The sequence below is a fragment of the Schistocerca americana genome, chromosome 2 (assembly GCF_021461395.2).
Source record: "Schistocerca americana isolate TAMUIC-IGC-003095 chromosome 2, iqSchAmer2.1, whole genome shotgun sequence".
NCBI classification, from domain to species: Eukaryota; Metazoa; Arthropoda; class Insecta; order Orthoptera; family Acrididae; genus Schistocerca; species Schistocerca americana.
Window position 1 is genome coordinate 615,605,976 of NC_060120.1, and position 20,738 is coordinate 615,626,713.

The 20,738-nt window shown below is 45.6% G+C and overlaps 1 protein-coding gene across 1 annotated transcript in view; it reads right to left on the minus strand.

The window, feature by feature from the left end:
* LOC124594253 overlaps positions 1-20,738 on the minus strand; it is a 54,015-nt gene that overhangs the window by 28,725 nt on the left and 4,552 nt on the right. The window contains exon 2 of the mRNA XM_047132617.1: positions 2,184-2,328. Coding sequence (XP_046988573.1) covers positions 2,184-2,328 — 145 coding nt within the window. The remainder of the gene's footprint in view (positions 1-2,183; positions 2,329-20,738) is intronic.

Genomic DNA, 20,738 nt, shown 5'->3' on the forward strand with positions numbered 1-20,738 from the left:
TTTATTAGATGTCTGTCTGAATTTTAAAAAAGGTGAAGCCATTAGAGAGGCAGTTCTGACGTTGCGCTTGATGATGAAAGCAACACTTAAAAATATTAAAACACGTTCATAGGGTTTGTCGACCTAGAACAAGCGTCCGACAATGTAAAATGGTCCAAGATATTCGATGTTCTCAGAAAGTAGGTATAAGCTATGGAGAAAACCGACTAGTATACAATGTAAACAAGAAACAAGAAGTAAAAATAAGAATGGAAGACCAGACACGAAGCAGTGACGCAAATAAAGGCAAGCTTCAGGAGTGGGAATAAAATTCAAAGTGAAAGGATATCAGCGATAAAAATTCGCATATGGCAACGATATCCTCGGTGCAAGGGAGTAAGAAATGCAGAATCTATTGAGCAGGGAGGATATAAGAAGCAGACTAGCACAGGCAAAGGGGACATTCCTCGCAAAAAGAAGTCTACTGGTACCAAACATTGGCCATAATTTGAGGAAGAAATTTCCAAGAATGTACTTGTCGAGCATAGAATTATACGGTAGTGAATCATGGAGTGCGAGAAAACCGAGAAAGAAGAGAATCAAGCGTTTGAGGTGTGAAGGTTCGCCGTAGATTCGGAGAGGAGGAAACTTTTGGAAGTCATTGACGAGAAGAAGGGACACGGTGATACTCTTTAAGGGCGGCCAGACGATATTTTATAGCAGGGGACTACTAGAACCTGAGGGTATGGAGTGTTTTTAATATTTTGGAAGACATGTGGCAACTTATAAGAAGCCAAAAAGAAGTTCAAGTTCGGATACTGTTAAAAATCTACGTAATATCGACTTTTAAGTCATTTTCTTGAAAGAGAAGCACTTAACTACAGTGTATTTTTTTCCTGTCTGTTACTGGTCATGGGTGCCCGTGATGATGGGACATGTGTTCAGACATCGGGGACTAACCAGCATGGCAATAGAGGGAGTTGTAGAACGTAAAACCGTAGTGGAAGTCAGAGATTGGAATATGTGCAAAAAATAATTGAGATACAAGTGTTACTGTGAGAGGAAGAGTTAGTCACAGGAGAGCAATTCGTGCCAGGCGGCTTCAAAACAGTCAAAACATTGTTGCGGACGCTTAAAGCAAAATTTTTATGTTTCACTGACGTTCACGCCTCCTATTTCTCAGAGACGATAAAAAGTTTTTAAATTGCTATTTTTATAGTTATTTGAACTGAGACCATATATATTTATCTCAAATTACCGAGTGGATAATTATTGCTACTGTAACAAACAGTGCGTGTTTTCATATTTTCCGTTTTCTCCTCCAATGTTAGCTAGTTTCGTTACATTTTCACCGGTGATCAACCGTATTACGTATCTTTTAGCCAATCAGATGAGTTGTTTACGTGTTGTTACACGCTCAAGTTTGACAGCCGCTAGGTGTGTGTCTTGTTGGTGTTTTAACGTTATTTTCTTTTGTTTATGCAAGTCTGTCACTGCAGCGGTATTTGTGTGCTGGTCTGCTTTTGACCGTTATTAGTTTAACTCGAAGAATTGTTGCTATTAATGGATTTGGTTGTTTTACGTGAGAGTGATTGCACTTGCTTGACGATGGGAGGCAGAGCTGTATGAAGTGTTACACCGAGAGCAGAGATTAATATTTAGGAGTGAGACACAATTATTTTTGAATGTTTCGTTGCGGAATTTCTGGAAGACAAATAAGTTCATTAATCGCCCTTTTAAAACAGGATACTGGTCTCTTCGGAGGATTGTAGATCTGGTAATAAGTTGTCATGCTAAAGTAAGTCTCGAAAGTGAAGTAATGTATATGTAACTGCCGGTTGTATGGAAGCGGTTTTGAGGTACCTGTTATCGATACGTGCTCAAACGCCGACATTAGTACATCATGTAGTAAGATAGTTAGACGTGGAGACGTGAGACCGTGGCAGAAAGCATCTATCATATTTGGACGTCACCATGAACACGTTGTAAATGAAGTTGCCCGATTTGTTGGTGTATCAGTACGGACTGTCCAACATGTCTACCACTCGGAGCCATATAACACGGCGTTAGACAATGATCGCAGAAAGATCCTAAGAGACAGAGATCGGAGGCGTGTTTCACGTGTTGTCACTCAGCGAATTAGGACAGGCGGGTAGAATGGGTGGCCGAGGTGAGGAGAGTGCTCGCGCAGGATGCAGGCTTACCGCACGCCAGGACTCCCGCGATGGCCATGAAGATGATCTGCCAGACGCGGAAGCCGGCGGCCACCTCCTGCTCCAGCCACTCGTCCGTCGGCGCCACAGCCGTCGTCGTCGTCGACGCGGCCGCCTCAGCGGCGTCGCCGCAGCCCTGTCCAACCGAAACATCCGCTGTAGAAGTATTACGGCGGCTCTCTCTCTCCGGCCCATCACCTCCGTTACCAGGACACACAGCGAAAGTTTTCTTGTCGCAAAGCCGCATATCTGCCAAATTACCTTCGTTAAATTGAAGATGAACAGTCGAGATTGCAATAATATTTCTTTATTAACCGATTTCGGCTTATGTACAAGCCATCTTCAGAATTTTAGGCCCTGCAAGGGTAGGAACAGCAAAATTACAAACTGTGCTATTACTCATGGCCTTCAAATAAGATACAGAGCCGGCCTGTGTGGCCGTGCTGCTCTAGGCGTTTCAGTCTGGAACCGCGTGACCGCTACGGTCGCAGGTTCGAATCCTGTCTCGGGCATGGATGTGTGTGATGTCCTTAGGTTAGTTAGGTTTAAGTAGTTCTAAGTTCTAGGGGACTGATTACCTTACAAGTTAAGTCCCATAGTGCTCAGAGCCATTTGAACCATTTTAAGATACAGAAAAGCTGTAGTATAAAATTACAGTCAGTACTATTGTATATGGAGTTATAAAATAGAGAAAGGTTATAACGCTTACCCCTACGACTGGTGCTGGTGACTCCTTGGATTTCTCGTGATACCAAGATCGTACTCTGATGGCTGTGGAGCCACGGGTTAAGTAGTGCGCGCCGAATAAGGCTTACGTCATCACTAGCCAATGGCAAACGTTTCACAAGAGCTGTATGCAGTTTGCACTGTAAGTTCGCGTAGCCCACGTACGAGTACATAAGATGTTAAAACATTATCAAGCATACGGCAAGTAGTCATTTATGTTGAAATAAACAATCTTACAAAACAACAGAAGAAGCAGTGTAATCTACTGACACTGGTGCGAAAGACAAATACATCCTTCTTAATAATGTTTAATTAATCGTATAAACAGGAGAGTGGTAATTATACACATATACATATTACATAAAGAGATAATGAGAGGTAAAACTACATTAAATGATGCAACCATTAAAATATATACACGCCGTGTGTATTTACTAGTCTGTGCCCTCTGGTAGGAATTCAAAAGTGCGCCTTTGCCTAGATAACGTGAAGGTTGAGATGGCCGCCATGATACAATAGAAGTGTGTACTGAGAAAGGAAGCTGTTGTCATGGTAACGTAACGGCCCAAGTGGCAGTCGAGAAACCAGAGGAGTACGCCTTCGGACGCCGACTACGATCAAAGTATCGATTCAGGTCGATATCATTTTTGCCGACGACAAAATGAATAAACGCAGTAGGAACTGTACTTACAAGGGAACCTCCCCATCGCACCCCCCTCAGATTTAGTTATAAGTTGGCACAGTGGATATGCCTTGATAATCTGAACACAGATCAATTGAGAAAACAGGAAGAAGTTGTGTGGAACTGTGAAAAAATAAGCAAAATATACAAACTGAGTAGTCCACGGGACGGATACGCAACATCATGGAGACAGTTAGCTCCTGAGCGTCGTGGTCCCGTGTTAGCGTGAGCCGCTGCTGAACGAGAGGTCCTTGGTTCAAAGCTTCCCTCGAGTGAAAATTTTATTTTTGCGTAGTTATTATCTGTCCGATCGTTCATTGACGTCTTTGTTCACTGTAATAAGTTTAGTGTCTGTGTTTTGCGACCGCACCGCAAAACCGTGCGATTAGTAGACGAAAGGACGTGCCTCTCCAATTGGAACCGAAAACATTTGATCGCAAGGTCATAGGTCAACCGATTCCTCCACAGGAAAACACATCTGATATATTCTATACGACACTGGTGACGGCATGTGCGTCACATGACAGGAATATGTTGTCGACCCACCTAACTTGTACACTTGGCGAAGGTGTAAAAAGACTCTTCTACCTTGCCCGATTTAGGTTTTCTTGTGGATGTGATAATCACTCCCAAAAAAGTGATGAAAACATAAAAGTTTGTCACATAAACTGAAAATAAAAAATTAAACTTTTCACTCGATGGAAGATTTGAACCAAGGACGTTTCATTCCACAGCTGCTCACGTTACTACGAGACCACGGCGCTCCTGCCTTCGGAAAGTCCTTGACGTTGCCTATCTTCCCATGAACTACTCAGTTTGTATATTTTGCTTATTTTTTCACAGTTCCACACAACTTCTTCCTGTTTTCTCAATTGATCTGTTTTCAGTTTTTCAAGGCCTATCCACTGTGCCAACTTATAACTAAATCTGAGAGGGTGCGATGGGGATGTTCCCTTGTTAGTACTTTCCAGCGTTATTATTGAGACCAAGTATGATGAGACATCAACTGCAAGAGGATTTGCTGTTGTCAAGGTGCCATAGTGACAGAGCGGCAGCTCTGTGTGGACGTTTTCATGGCATAACCTTTCTCTATTTTTTAACTCCATATACAATAGTACTATCTCTAATTTTATACTATAGCTTTTATGTATCTTATTTTAAGGCCATATGTAATAGCACAGTTTGTAACTTTACTGTTCCTACCTTCGCAGGGCCAAAAATTCTGAAGGTGGCTTGTACATAAGGCGAAACCGGTTAATAAAGAAATATTATTGCGATCTCGACTGTTCATTTTAACTTAAATATAGCATCAGGTCGCTGCTCTCCAAGACTACGATGTCAAAATTTATACCTTCGTTAAACCCGCCTCCGTAAGCGGAGGTCGCTAATGCTCACGCATGAGCGGTGGCACTCCATTCGCACGTAGCCTGGCTCGAATTCTGGTAGCGTAAGAGACGTTCACCGCCAGTAAGTGGGCGGTGAGGGACGAGAGGTGGTGGTGAAAAATTTCCTGGTCGCTAGAGTGCGGACATGCGTTCATCGAATCTTTATCTTAAGTTCAGCACCCCCTAGGTGCTATCCAGAGAAAACAGGCACCGCGTAAGTCTCTCCATTCCCTCATCAACACAGAACACGAACATGGCACAACACAATGCACACGCCTATAATAGTCACCTACACTCAACAAGTACAGTTAACACACAGCTCCACACCCCGCGAAGAAATGGGATGTTGCGACTAGACAGGTGAAACTGTCACTCCGATTCATCCAGCCAACAATGCCACACCACTCTTTCTTCCCTTCGTTACTTTACCATGGATATACACATATCAAAAAAAGTTTTACTTCACCTCCGTTCCGAGACTTCCGGAATGTCCACAGAAAATTGGAATAGAGATCAACATAAACATCATTTCCGCCCTTTTTATTGTTCATGAAAACCATACACTGCATGTTGTGCCACCATACAGCGAGACCTTCAGAGGTGGTGGTCCAGATTGCTGCACACGCCGTTACCTCTAATCTCAATAACACGTCCTCTTGCATTGATGCATGCCTGCCGGCCGCGGTGGTCTAGCGGTTCTAGGCGCGCAGTCCGGAACCGCGCGACTGCTACGGTCGCAGGTTCGAATCCTGCCTCGGGCATGGATGTGTGTGATGTTCTTAGGTTAGTTAGGTTTAAGCAGTTCTAAGTTCTAGGGGACTGATGACCACAGATGTTAAGTCACATAGTGCTCAGAGCCATTTGAGCCATTTGATGCATGCCTGTATTCGTCGTGCCATACTATCCGCAAGTTCATCAAGGCAATGTTGGTCCAGATTGTCCCACTCCTGAACGGCGATTCGGCGTAGATCCCTCAGATTGGTTGGTGGGTCACGTCGTCCATAAACAGCCCTTTTCAGTCTATCCCAGGCATGTTCGATAGGGTTCATGTCTGGAGAACATGCTGGCCACTATAGTCGAGCGATGTCGTTATCCTGAAGGACGTCAATCGCAAGATGTACGCGATGAGGGCGCGAACTGTCGTCCATGAAGACGAATGCCTCGCCAATATGCCGCCGATATGGTGGCACTATAGGTCGAAAGATAGCTTTCACGTATCGTACAGCAGTTACAGCGCCTTCCACGACGCGGCGTACGTCACCCTCACAGAATGCCACCCCAAAACAGCACGGAACGTCCACCTTGCTGCACCCGCTGGGCAGTGTGTCTAAGGCGTTCAGCCTCACCGAGTTGCCTCCGAACACATCTCCAACGATTGTCTGGTTGAAGGCATATGCGACACTTATTGGTGAAGAGAACGTGATTCCAATCTTGGACGGTCCATTCGGCATATTGTTGGGCCCATCTGTACCGCGCTGCATGGTGTCGTGGTTGCAAAGATGTACATCGCCATGGACATCGGGAGTGAAGTTGCGCATCATGCAGCCTATTGCGCACAGTTGTAACACGACGTCCTGTGCCTGCACTAAAAGCATTATTCAACATGTTGGCGTTGCTGTCAGGGTTCCTCCGAGCCATAAGCCGTAGGTAGCGGTCATTCACTGCAGTAGTAGCTAGTAGCCCTTGGGCGGGCTGAGCGAGGCATGTCATCGACATTTTCAGACTCTCTGTATCTCCTCCATGTCCGAACTTCATCGCTTTGGTTCACTCCGAGACGCCTGGACACTTTCCTTGTTGAGGGCCTTTCCTGGCACAAAGTAACAATGCGGAAGCGATCGAACCGCGGTATTTACAGTCTAGGCATGGTTGAACTACAGACAACACGAGCCGTGTACGTAAATTCCTGGTGGAATGACTGGAACTGATCGGCTGTCGGATCCCCTCAGTCTAATACGCTCTGCTCATGCATGGTTATTTACATCTTTGGCGTGATTACTGTCATCTCTTAATAGTCAAAGGGACTGTGTCTGTGATACAGTATCCATAGTCAACGTCTATCTTCAGGAGTTCTGGGAACCGGGGTGATGGAAACCTTTTTTTGATGTGTGCATGTAAAACTTTTTTTGATGTGTGTATGATGCTTCGTGTCTATCTCGGTTAGCCCAACATCTAAAGGTAATGAATTAAATTCAACGTCATGCCGTTACAGAACACGTGAATTTTGGAAATTACACTGCCTGACATAAAAAAGTTATGATCCCAGAAGACAAGATCCACTGTCAGTATAACTCCGTACATGTACAATCCATCGGCGGGCATGTAAATACACTGCCGAAAAAAAAAATAGTACACCCTTTAGAGGTTTCCAATTCGGCCAAGAAATATTGTTGCAATAGTCCACATGGAATACATGAAATGATTATATTTACAAGTGAAGAAGACCAGCGGTTCTGAGGTACCTTGTACCGACACATGCCGAAACACGCACATTAGTACGTGGTGTAGCTTCCAAGGATGGCAATGCAGCCTCTGACTCTGGCATCTAGTCGTTCGTACAGATGGCGAATACTGTCCTGACATACGTTATTTTACGCCTGCTCGACATTTTCACGTAGTTCTTAAGAGCTGTTGGTTGACAAGTCCCGCGAGACACTGCTTGCCCGATCATATTCCACACGTGCTCGCTTGGAGACAAGTCTGGAGATCATGTTGGCCAGGGAAGTTCCTGCATGTATTGAAGAACATATTATTGAGTTTAATGGTTAGTGTGTGGGCGAACATTATCCTGTTGGAACAACACATCTCCTTCCTGTTTCAAGAACGGCAAGAGTGAGAGTCCAACAAAATTCTGCACTTACCGAGAGTTGTTTAGCGTTCCCTCCAGAAACACCAAACGTGAACGATAGTTGTGGCTAATCGCATCCGAGACCGTAAGTTCTGAGGTGGGGGGCAATGTGCTTTGGGCGAATGCTCTCTACGGGACAGTGCTCAGTAGGACTATATTGTACGCGCAAACAACCACCACTTATATACAGACAGAATCTACTTCCATCGCTGAAGGCCAAGGTGCGCCGTTCCACCTTCCAAGTGATCCTCTGACAGCACCAGTCAAGCCATGCACGTCAGTGCTGTGGCGTGAGTGGAAGATGAGCTATGGTGTGCATGCTCATAGTCCCACTGCTAATAACCGGTTCGCAACAGTTCGTGTTTACCCGTCTGGGCTCGCAAGTCCTCTTACCTGTGCTGTCGTAGCTGTACTATCTGCCACTGCTGCCCTTACAGTACGACGATCGTGGCCGGCGCCTGTGCTGCGTGGACTTCCAGAATCTCGTCTACTGGCGTGGGAATGTTCACGTGACGACTGATACCAGCATCGCTCCACAACTGAAGCAGCACGTCCAATTCGTGTGGCAAATCTCCGAAGCGACCACCCCGCCACTTGGAAGTCCGCAATCTGACCCCTTTCAAACTCGCTCAGTTGGTTATAGGAAGCACGAATGCATGTCTGAGGCACGTTTGCACCACACTGGGCCTCCTGGCTGTGAGCATTACCTATTAAAGAGTAGATACAGATGGCGCTCTGGTAGCTATGCCACTACACTACCTGTTGGTTATCCACGCTGAAACCATTACCAGTTCGTCCACTATACACAAGGTGGCGTATGACGTCATCGCATCTAAATAGACGTTGTTTTTTCAGATGAACTAATTTTTTCCGGCAATGTAATTAGAGCAGCAATTCTGTGTGACATATAGAACGGCCATCAGAGAGTATTAATGCTGTTCATTTTTAGTGCTGCTATCGGACCTGATATGGTATATAAGGGACGTGAACAACATCACATGTTGAGTGATCACTGTGAGGAACACGGAGATACTACGTACTGCTCTGTACTGAAAGTCATCAGACAAAGTGTGACCATCACAATGGAAGATCGCTGTACTGTGCACCAATAAAATCGTAACCTCTTCATATTTGTGGCTGCCATCCGAGAATAAGTAATTGACTTCCTGCAACATTGTCTGTGATCCTCCACCATTGGTTAGAGACTAAAAGCAGCCGGACAAGGGAATTACCGCCCCATGCACCACAACGCAAATGGTTGCATTTGGTGTGGTACCAAGACTGGGAAGCATGGACAGCGTCACATTGTGTTCAGCGATGAATCGCGATTCTTCACTGCCTCGGATGACCATTGTCAGCGTGTATAACCCCATCCTGGGTATTCTTCCAGTGTTTTGCAGAGGTACAGACGTGTTACTCCTGGCGTCATGGCGTGAGTTGTTATCGTGTATGACGTCAGGTCACGGCTGGTAGTTAGTTATTGAGAGAGCGCTGATAGCATAACGGCACTTCAAGGACTCCCTGCGTCCTCACTTGGTATTTCTCATTCGACAGTATCGTGGTACCATTTTTCAACAGGGCAATGCTCGGCAACACATGGAATGTGTCTCTATGAACTGTCTGTGTGACGATGAGACACTGCTGTAGCCAGCAAGATACTCAGATCTGTCCCCGACAGAACAGATGGCACCGGTTCGGAAAACTCTGTCCCAGTGCTAGTATACAGGATATTAACGACCAGTTGCAAACAGTTGTGGGGAAGCTTCTCTCAGGAGACCAACCGAATCAGTGCATGCATGCAGGACAGGCATGGTTCAAACTTATACTGATAAGTGGGCTCATACTACCAAGTTCGTTATAAATTTGACTGACTGTGTAGTCAGGAAAATAATACCATATAGGCTCTCAACCGATAAAGTTTCAATTCGTTTCCTCCTCTCCATCTGGGGGCTTCACTTTCCTTGTCTCTTTGGCCCCTTTAGTCACTTGGAATTTACAGGATATTCACAAGGAAGTGCACTGAGTAGGCTCATTCTGATTATACACGGTCCAGGCACATAATGTGACGACCTGTCAAAAGCCCCAGTAACCACCTTTCGCAGCGAGGGCTTGCAGGAAGAGAGTCAATGAGGTTCTGAAAGGTGCCGACCCCAGTGCCGTGGTCAGCTGCTCTCTCGGTCGAGGATAGATGTCACGAACAGCCCGATCGAGGTGATTCCACAGATTGTCGACTGGACTTAAATCCGGGAATTTGGTAGCCACGGAATTACGGTAAACTCATCCTGGTGCTCTTGGAACCAACACGTACACTGCGAGCTGTTTAACAAGGTTGCGTTGCCCTACCGGTAGATTCCATCTTGCTGAGGAAAAAACAAACTACATGTAGAGTTGGGCATGATACCCAAGAATAGAAGGATACTTGTGCTGCTTCATTGTGCCTTTCAGAATGACGAAATCACCCAGCGAATGCCACGAAAACATTCCCCAGACCATAACGCTCCGTCCCCCATCTTCGACCCTCCGGTCCAGATTGTACACCAATTAAATTTCTCTCAGAGTATGTTGATACAATAGCTTCATATTTAGCAATTATATACAACCACTTCCTCACAGGAAGATCCGTACCTAAAGACTGGAAAATTGCTCAAGTCACACCAATACCCAAAAAGGGAAGTAGGAGTAATCCTCTCAATTACAGGCGTATACCGCTAACGTCGATTTGCTGTATGGTTTTGGAACATATACTGTATTCGAACATTATGAATTACCTCGAAGAAAACGATTTTTGACACATAGTCAGTACGGTTTTAGAAAATATCGTTCTTGTGAAACACAAATAGCACTTTATATTCATGAAGTAATGAGAGCTATCGACAGGGGATGTCAAATTGATTCCATATTTTTAGATATCCAAAAGGCTTTCGACACCGTTCCTCGCAAGCGTCTTGTAACCAAATTGCGTGCCTCAGTTGTGCGACTGGATTCGTGATTTCCTGTCATAAAGGTCACAGTTCGTAGTAATAGACGGAAAGTCATCGAGTGAAACAGAAGTAATATCCGGAGTTCCCCAAGGAAGTGTTATAGGCCCTCTATAGTTCCTGATCTATATTTACGACATAGGAGACAATCTCAGTGGCCGTCTTAGACTGTTTGCAGATGATGCTGTCATTTACCGTCTTGTAAAGTCGTCAGATGACAAAAATGAATTGCAAAATGATTTAGATAAGATACCTGTATGGTGCGAAAAGTGGCAGTTGACCCTGAATAAAGAAAAGTGTGAAGTTATTCACATGAGTACTAAAAGAAATCAGCTAAATTTCGATTACGCGATAAGTCACACAAATCTGAAGGATGTAAATTCAACTAAATACTTAGGGATTACAATTACAATAACCTAAATTGGAACGATCACATAGATAATATTGTGGGCAGAGCAAACCGAAGACTGCGATTCATTGACGGAACACCTACAATGTGCAACAGGTCTACTAAAGAGAGTGCTTACACCACGCTTGTCCGCCCTATTTTGGAGTATTGCTGTGCGTGTGTGGGATCCGCATCAGGTGGGACTGACGGATGACATCGAAAAAGTACAAAGAAAGGCAGCTCGTTTTGTATTATCGCGAAATAGGGGAGATAGTGCCGCAGACATGATACATGAATTGGAGTGGCAATCATTAAAACAAAGGCGTTTTTCGTTACGACAGGATCTTCTCATGAAATTTCAATCACCAGTTTTCTCCTCCGACTGCGAAAACATTCTTTTGGCACCCACCTACATAGGGAGAAATGATCATCACGATAAAATAAGAGAAATCAGTGCTGGCACAGAAAAATTGAAGTGCTCGTTTTTCCCGCTTGCCGTTCAAGAGTGGAACGGTAGAGAGACAGCGTAAAGTTGGTTCATTGAACCCTCTGCCGGGTACTTTATTGTGAATAGCAGAGTAATCACGTAGATGTAGATAGATGTAGATGATTGTTGCAGGGCCGTACACGCAAACAGCCATCTGTCTGATTCATCTGGAAACGCCACCAGTCACCACTGAGTGAACGTCCAGCTGCGGCACTGGCGGTTTCCAGTATTCGTAGGCGATGAACAGCAGTCAGCATGGCTGCATGAACCAGGCGCCAGCTGCGGAGGCCCGTACACAGCTATGTGCGCGGAACGCTCGTTGAGGAGACGCTGTTGATAGTCCCTCGATTTGTCTGGGCGATCAGTTGCTCTACAGTTGCACGTCTGTTCGCCCGCACGTATCTCCGCAGCCGTCGTTCACCTTGTCATCTACGGCCCCCGGTGCACCAGAGTATAATTTTGGAATTTCCGAAAAAGACTGAAGTAAATAAAAAGTTAATGCCATCATTTAATAAAAAATATTTTAACTTCTATTACAGAACTGACTAGAGGCGAAAATCTGCGACATATTCTAAAGTACAGCGCTCTCCCCTATCTCTTCATTTGTTTCCCGACCTATTCATCTAATGTTCAGCGTGGCGTTTGACTTCCATACAAGCCCACACTGCAGACAATTACCTTCGGAAAAGAGGTCCTGACATTTAAATTTAGTATGGATGTTAAAATATTTCCTTTTTCCACAAACGACTTCCTACTGTTGCCAGGCTTTACTTCATATCTTCTCTAATTCTACCGTCCTCAATGTTTTGCTGTCTGAATGCCAAAAAGAGGACTGATCTACTGTACTACTGGCCATTAACATTGATACACCACGAAGATGACGTGCTATAGACGCGAAATTTAACCGACAGGAAGAAGATGCTGTGATATGCAAATGATTACCTTTTCAGAGCATTCACACAGGGTTGGCGCCGGTGGCGACACCTACAACGTGCTGACAAGAGGAAACTTTCCAAACGATTTCTCATACACAAACAGCAGTTGACCGGCGTTGCCTGGTGAAACGTTGTTGTGATGCCTCGTGTAAGGAGGAGAAATGCGTACCATCACGTTTCCGACTTTGATAAAGGTCGGATTGTAGCCTATCGTGATTGCGGTTTATCGTATCGCGACATTGCTGCTCGCGTTGGCTGAGATCCAATGACTGTTAGCAGAATATGGAATCGGTGGGTTCAGGAGGGTAATACGGAACGCCGTGCTGGATCCCAACGGCCTCGTATCACTAGCAGTCGAGATGACACGCATTTTATCCGCATGGCTGTAACGGATCGTGCAGCTACGTCTCGATCCCTGAGTCAACAGATCGGGACGTTTCCAAGACAAGAACCATCTGCACGACCAGTTCGACGACGTTTGCGGGAGCATGGACTATCAGCTCGGAGACCATAGCTGCGGTTACCCTTCACGCTGCATCACAGACAGGAGCGCCTGTGATGGTGTACTCAACGACGAACCTGAGTGCACGAATGGCAAAACGTCATTTTTTCGGATGAATCCAGGTTCTGTTTACAGCATCATGATGGTCGCATCCGTGTTTGTCGTCATAGCGGTGAACGCACATTGGAAGCGTGTATTCGTCATCGTCCTACTGGTGTATCACCCGGTGTCGTGGTATGGGGTACCATTGCTTACATGTCTCGGTCACCTCTCGTTCGCATTGACGGCACTTTGAACAGTGGACGTTACATTTCAGATGTGTTACGACCCGTGGCTCTACCCTTCATTTGATCCCTGCGAAACCCTACATTTCAGCAGGATAATACACGAACGCATGTTGCAGGTCCCGTACTGGCCTTTCTGGATGCAGAAAATGTTCGACTGCTGCTCTGGCCAGCACATTCTCCAGATCTCTCACCAATTCAAAACGTCTGGTCAATGGTGGCCGAGCAACTGGCTCGTCACAATACGCCAGTCACTACTCTTGATGAACTGTGGTATCGTGTTGAAGCTGCATGGGCGGCTGTACCTGTACACGACATCCAAGCTCTGTTTGACTCAATGCCCAGGCGTATCAAGGCCGTTATTACGGCCAGAGGTGGTTGTTCTGGGTACTGATTTCTCAGGATCTATGCACCCACATTGCGTGAAAATGTAATCACATGTCAGTTCTAGTATAATATATTTGTCCAATGAATACCCGTTTATCATTTGCATTTTCTTCTTGGTGTAGCAATTTTAATGGCCAGTAGTCTACTTTGATTGCTCATTTGCCAATCTAGTTTTCTCAGCTGTACCTGATTGAACTTGAATACTCTCCATTATGCTTGTTTTTATTTTGTTGATGTTAATTTTAGAACCACTAATCCAATCACCACTCACTCACATCATCTGATCTTGCACGTCCTTTGGAGTCTCTCCACTAACTGCTGTGTCGGTGGCGATAACTAACCGTTTCCTTTTTCTGAAGAGATGGATTGAAGAATTTTTAACTTTGACGTAGCGTATAAATTTACAGTTCATAAACAAAAATTGTAAATCAGTATTGTTGAAATGAGTCGTCAGAGCAAGAAAATATTTGACAAATTAATTTTTCGTGGCGACGTTCTTGAATAAATGCTTCACGGAGCTCTTGCCGCTTCAGATTTGAATTCAGTTTCGAGCTTTCGATGACTTCCTCCGTCGCCATCGCCAAGAGATTTCAGTAAACATTTAGGTACTTGATTTAGTCGAATTATGGAGACGTCACGACGTCACGTAACTTCCGTATGGTTCTGGAGATTATGTCGGTGTCCATGACTGAAGAACACTGATACCAAAGCTGATTTCGTTAAATGGGGGACTACTCAGCTGATTTCTCTGTTGTCTTTCAGCATCAAGCGCCCGTTTCCATGCACCACTAAGGGCATGGTTACTGTCCCGGTTACAACTGTTGCTACACCTTCTGATCTCAATGGCTTCTTTGATGTCAGGTATATGCATGGGATAAAATTTCCGTTTTTTCAAATATAATCGTATGTTTGTTTATGAGGTTACGTTCAGCAAAAGCAGATTTATCCTCGTTGCGGTACTCTGTGCAGCGTTCTGAAATGGTTCATATTGACTCAGCAATGAGGTAGTGGTTAGCCTACATTGTCCTGTAAACAAGTAGCTGTCACTTCGTTATTTTGATTCAGTTATAGAGGTCTTCACCGACGCAGATATCTACTGGTGTATATGGAGATGCCCGCTATAATAATGATGTGATTGATAATAATAAATATAATTACTGATTTAAGTCGCTATTACTAACGGTTTGGGTCAGACAGCCGCTACATTAGCTTCAATGCGCAGTGTCCTGGAAAGGGTATATGGGTGGTTGACACTGCAAGGACGAAAGCGGCGGCACGCCCTTCAAGGAGAAAGTATCGACGGAATAGCAGCAAAGCAGGTTTGTGGCGATCTTCAGTGCGTTCAGTGTACCATCCCCTTGCATGCTGCCATCTCCTTGTTGAGGCACAAAGAGATACTCTGCCGAGAAGAAGACAGGCTGAAAGTGACAGACAATAAACAGCGTCTCGTAAAGTCCACAACTCGGCCAAGGCGTACCTCCTTCCAGCCACGCAGAGAGGATGAAGTCCTTCACTCTCGCCTTCGAATGGAACACAACCTCCTGAGGCACAGCTTCTTGATCCAGCGAGAGACCCTACAGTGTATGGTGGTCGTGGTGTACAGATCACTGTGCATCACATTTTAGTAGACTCTATTTTGAATCTTGACAAGAGGATAGCATATCATTTGTTGATTGATTTGTCCTCTATTTCAGCTGATAATGACACGAATGTGGTACGTATTTTATGGTGCTGCGAAATGTCCGGCTTGTTCCCTAAATTTTATGGTGACGTTTTTAATTTGGTACCAAGGTGTCTGGCTCGTAAGTATTTATTGTAAGTGATCAGCCAGCCATATATTCCTGATAATTTTTTTAGTGTTCATGCTGTCCTCCTTGTGTTTTAACACTGTCTTCCAGTATGTCAGATATTGTGAGTTTGCATGTGATCGTGAGTGAGACTGGAAGAGAGACACTGCGGTTTTATCCCAGAGTTCTTCTTACTTCTTAAATCGCATTTTCTTCGTATAACAACATTAGTTTCGACTAATTTTCGCTTGATCGCTGATAATCTCGTCCTTCAATGCCCCCCCCCCCCCCCCCTCAAAGACACACACATATACACTTCGAAGTTTTTCACAACTTTTACACGTGTATCTTGTTTTCGTCGTATCAACAGCTCCATTACGTCTTAGTCATTTCCGTTTCCTTTGCAGTATCATATTCCCTCGTCGTAACACTGAGAGCTACTAAAAGAGGCGATCAAAAAGTTTCCGTTCGAGGGCGTTGTTGCAGCGTATATGTGAAGTAGCGCGACTGCCGTGCGGGTACGCAAGGGATTAGAGTGGCTTTCGTGTCTTCCAGACGAGCTTGCAATAAATGCGGAAACGTGAACTATGGCGAGGTTATTATCTGATGCGCCCAAACAGGGACAACGTAATGTTATTCTTTTCTTGGCTGCCGAATGACAAACACCGATTGACATCCATCGGGGAGCGAAGAATGTGTATAGGGCGGCATGCCTATCAAAAACCATCCTTTTGGAATGGTGTGCGACATGAGGCGCTGCTGCTTCATGGTTACGCACGTCCACATATCGCAAATGCCTTAACGCAGAATTTACGCCAACTCAATCGGGAGACGCTGGAGCATCCGTCCAATAGCCCTGATCTCTTCCCACGCGATTATCACGCCTTCGGTCCCTTTAAAAGGGCCATGAAGGGTCGACGATTGCTGTCGGACAAGGATGTTCAGCAGGCACACGGACTTCGTCACACAGCGGGACACGGTGTTTTACCAAACTGGTATCTTCAACCTGGTACGTCGGTCGATTTTGCCTCATTGGCGTACCAATTCTGGAGTGCATGGCCTTCGAGCGGAAGCTTTTTGATCGCCTCTTGTATAAAGCTGACTCCTGTTTATGTATCATAAATAACATCAGTACAGTATAAAATCAGAGAATCTATCAACGGTTCCTATGTGTATAATACGAGTACACAAGAAGTGTATCACGTTAAAGTGATTCAACCGTATGGTGAATTGACATACATTAATAAATTAGCAATATGGGGCGGAAACTTACTATACGGCTTCATTTGGCTTTCCAATTCTGAGGATAGGTTGCTTAGAAAGTATCACATAATCAGTTTCTTTAATTACGTCGGAACGTTGTGACTTATGAAACGTATCAACAATATGACAGCTTAAAAAGTGGTGCTGATCACCCTGTAAGTTCTTAGTCTGTAGCATGTAAATTACGAGGTGCAACTTGAACAGACGACGTAGACTTAGACCTAGCCCGAGGGCAATCCTTTCATCTGGACACCGACGGTTCCAAACTACTTAAAATGGTTTACATACTTTTGATATCCACATATGCAAATGAAAAGATTTGAGCATGCAGATGCTGACGATGCACTTGCGAAGGCAGTGCGAATGTAGCCGTCATGTCTCTCTTCCACGCGGATCTCCAGTTACCCGGCAAAGCGAACTGAGGACATGGTCAGCTCGGAAGCACCGTCGTCTCTACGCTCGAGAAATAGGGAGAGGAAGTTGTAATCATGAGCGGACACCCCAGTATTCTTGTAACTGCCCACACGCTACACGTATATACGCTAATACATAACAGTTGAACACTGACGGTTAGTTTGCTTTGACAATACTCCTCGCATACAGTGATGACATTCATTCGCAGTGTAACGTGTATGAATGCACATCTTCTGAAAAATCACTTCGTGCGTTCATTCAAATGCCTCATTTTTGCGTAAAAATATAACTTAGTACGACTTTCTTTTGAAACTACAGTGCATGAAAAAAGTGAAGCACTCAGAAGACGTGATCGGATGCCGATGTAACTTCGTACCCGTACACACCATAGGCGGGTATATAAATGATTATATAATTATATTGAAATTCTTTGTGACGGAAAAATGGCCACTAGGGTGCATCAGTGTTGTTCATGTTTAGTGCTGCTGCCAGGCCTGGTAGGTTATACACACATCAAAAAAACTGTTGCATCACCTCAGTTCCCAGAACTCCTGAAGACAGACGTTGACTGTGGTTATTGTATCACAGACACAGTCCCTTTCACTGTTCAGAGATGTCACTAAACCCGTCCAAAGATATAAACAATTATGCATGAGCAGCGCCTATTAGACGGAGGGGGCCCGACAACCGATCAGTTCCAGTCATTCCACCAGGAAGGAGGTACACGGCTCGTGTTGTCTGTAGTTCAACCATGTCCAGACGGTCAATACCGCGGTTCGATCGCGTTCGGATTGTTCCCGTATGCCAGGAAGGGCTCTCAACAAAGGAAGTGTCCAGGCATCTCGGAGTGAACCAAAGCGATGTTATTCGGACATGGAGGAGATACAGAGAGACAGGAACTGTCGGCCGGCCGCGGTGGTCGCGCGGTTCTAGGTCCGCAGTCCGGAACCGCGCGACTGCTACGGTCGCAGGTTCGAATCCTGCCTCGGGCATGGATGTGTGTGATGTCCTTAGGTTAGTTAGGTTTAAGTAGTTCTAAGTTCTAGGGGACTGATGACCACAGCTGTTAAGTCCCATAGTGCTCAGAGCCATTTGAACCATTTTAGCCAGGAACTGTCGATGACATGCCTTGCTTAGGCCGCCCAAGGGCTACTACTGCAGTGGATGACCGCTACCTACGGATTATGGCTCGGAAGAACCTCGACAGCAACGCCACCATGTTGAATAATGCATTTCGTGCAGCCACAGGTCGTCGTGTGCGAGTAAACCTGTGCGCAATAGGCTGCATGATGCGCAACTTCACTTCCAAGGTCCATGGCGAGGTCCATCTTTTAAGCCACGACACCATGCAGTGCGATGCAAGTGGGTCCAACCACAAGCCGAATGGGCTGCTCAGGATTGGCACCATGTTCTCTTCACCAATGAGTGTCGCATATGCCATCAACCAGACAATCGTCGGAGACGTGTTTGGAGGCAACCCGGTCAGGCTGAACTGCAACCCGGTCAGGCTGAACTGTCCAGTGAGTGCAGCAAGATAGAGTTTCCCTGCTGTTTTGGGGTAACATTATGTGAGGCCGACGTACGCCGTTGGTGGTCATGGAAGGCGCCGCAACTGCTGTACGATACGCGAATGCCATCCTCCGACCGGTAATGCAACCATATCGGCAGCATATTGGCGAGGCATTCGTCTTCATGGACGACAGTTCGCGTCCCCATCGTGCATATCTTGTAAATGACGTCCTTCAAGATAACCACATTGCTCGGCTAGAGTGGCCAACGTGTTCTCCAGACATGAACCCTATCGAACATGCCTGGTATAGATTCAAAACGGCTGTTTTAGAGAACGTGACCCACCAACCACTCTGAGGGATCTACGCCGAATCGCCGTTCAGGAGTGGGACAATCTGGACCAACAGTGTCTTGATGAACTTGTGGATAGTATGTGACAACGAATACAGGCATGCGTCAATGCAAGAGGACGTGCTACTGGGTATTAGAGGTACCGGTATGTACCGAAATCTGGAGCACCATCTCTGAAGGCCTCGCTATATGGTGGTACAACATGCAATGTATGGTTTTCATGAGCAATAAAAAGGACAGAAATGATGTTTATATTGATCTCTATTCCAGTTCTATGTACAGGTTCCGGAAATCCCCGAACCGAGGTAATGCAAAACTTCTTTTGGATGTGTGTACGTAAGCGGCTTGAGTAGCGTCAGGTGTTAAGTGATCACTGTTAAGGACAAGGAGACACTGCATACTTGTGTGAGACAGCGTTATCAGCATCTGCCAGAGTTTGAAAGAGGCCTCATTGCACATCTCCATTTAACCAGCTAGTCGAATGGTGCAATAACCAAATTTGTGGGGGAATTGGTTGTGACAACGGCCCGATGTTGAACTGCTTGGGAACATGAGGGTTGGCCTACTTGCCAAGTTTCCGCTCCATCACATTAGGTTACCACAAAGGAAGCTCACCGTATGGTGCACAAATCACGTCCTAGCCCCTTCACATATGTGCCTGCCAACCGAGAACGGGTAGTTGGCTCCCTGCAACATCCCGTACCACTGGTCGGAGACTAGGAGCAGCCGGACTAGGGAATTACTGTCCCAGGACTAGGCTGTCGTTAGTTGCACAACACGAACGGCTGCAGTTCGAGTGGTTCCGTAACAGGGAGTCATGGACTGCTGACGAATGGCACCGCATTGTGGTCAACAGCGAATCGTAGTTCTACACTACCACGTTTGACACAACCAGTAGTGTTTAGCACAATGGACTCGCATTCGGGAGGATGACGGTTCAAACCCCTGTCCTGTCATCCTAATTTATATTTTCCGTGATTTCCCTAAATCGCTTCAGGCAAATGCCCGGATGGTTCTCTGAAAGGGCAAGGCCGATTTCCTTCCCCATCTTTCTCTAGTCTGATGGGACCGATGATCTCGCTGTTTGTCCCCTGCCCCAGAGCAACCGTCGGCGAGTACCACGGCGACCTGCGGAGAGGTCCCATTCTTCCAACGTGAGGACCACATCGCTGTTGCTGCTGGCGTAATGTTGTGGAGACCAATCGGCAGCTACTTCAGGTACTGCTGGTAGTGACTGAGGGCACTCTGACGGCACAACGGTATGTCAATGGACGTCAACTCTGTCCCAGTGTAATCACCCAGGATATCAAGTACCAGTTTCAACAGCTGTGGGCCGCTTTGCCTCATGATAAGTTAAAACGTTTATATAATCCCCTTCCAAACGGAATCAGTGCATGCATCCATGCCAGAGGGTGTGTAGCGTCATACTGAATTAGTGGGCACAACTGACAAGTTCTTTGTAAATTTGATTCAATTTTTTAATCCCTGAAATAGTATCACATACTTTTTCAACCAGTGCTGTTTCATTTCTTTTCCTCATCTCTTTTTAGGTGTTTCGTTTTTCGTGAGGCAGTATATGTCGTCTCGTTCGCCCACATGACGACTAGTGTATTACAGTACGTT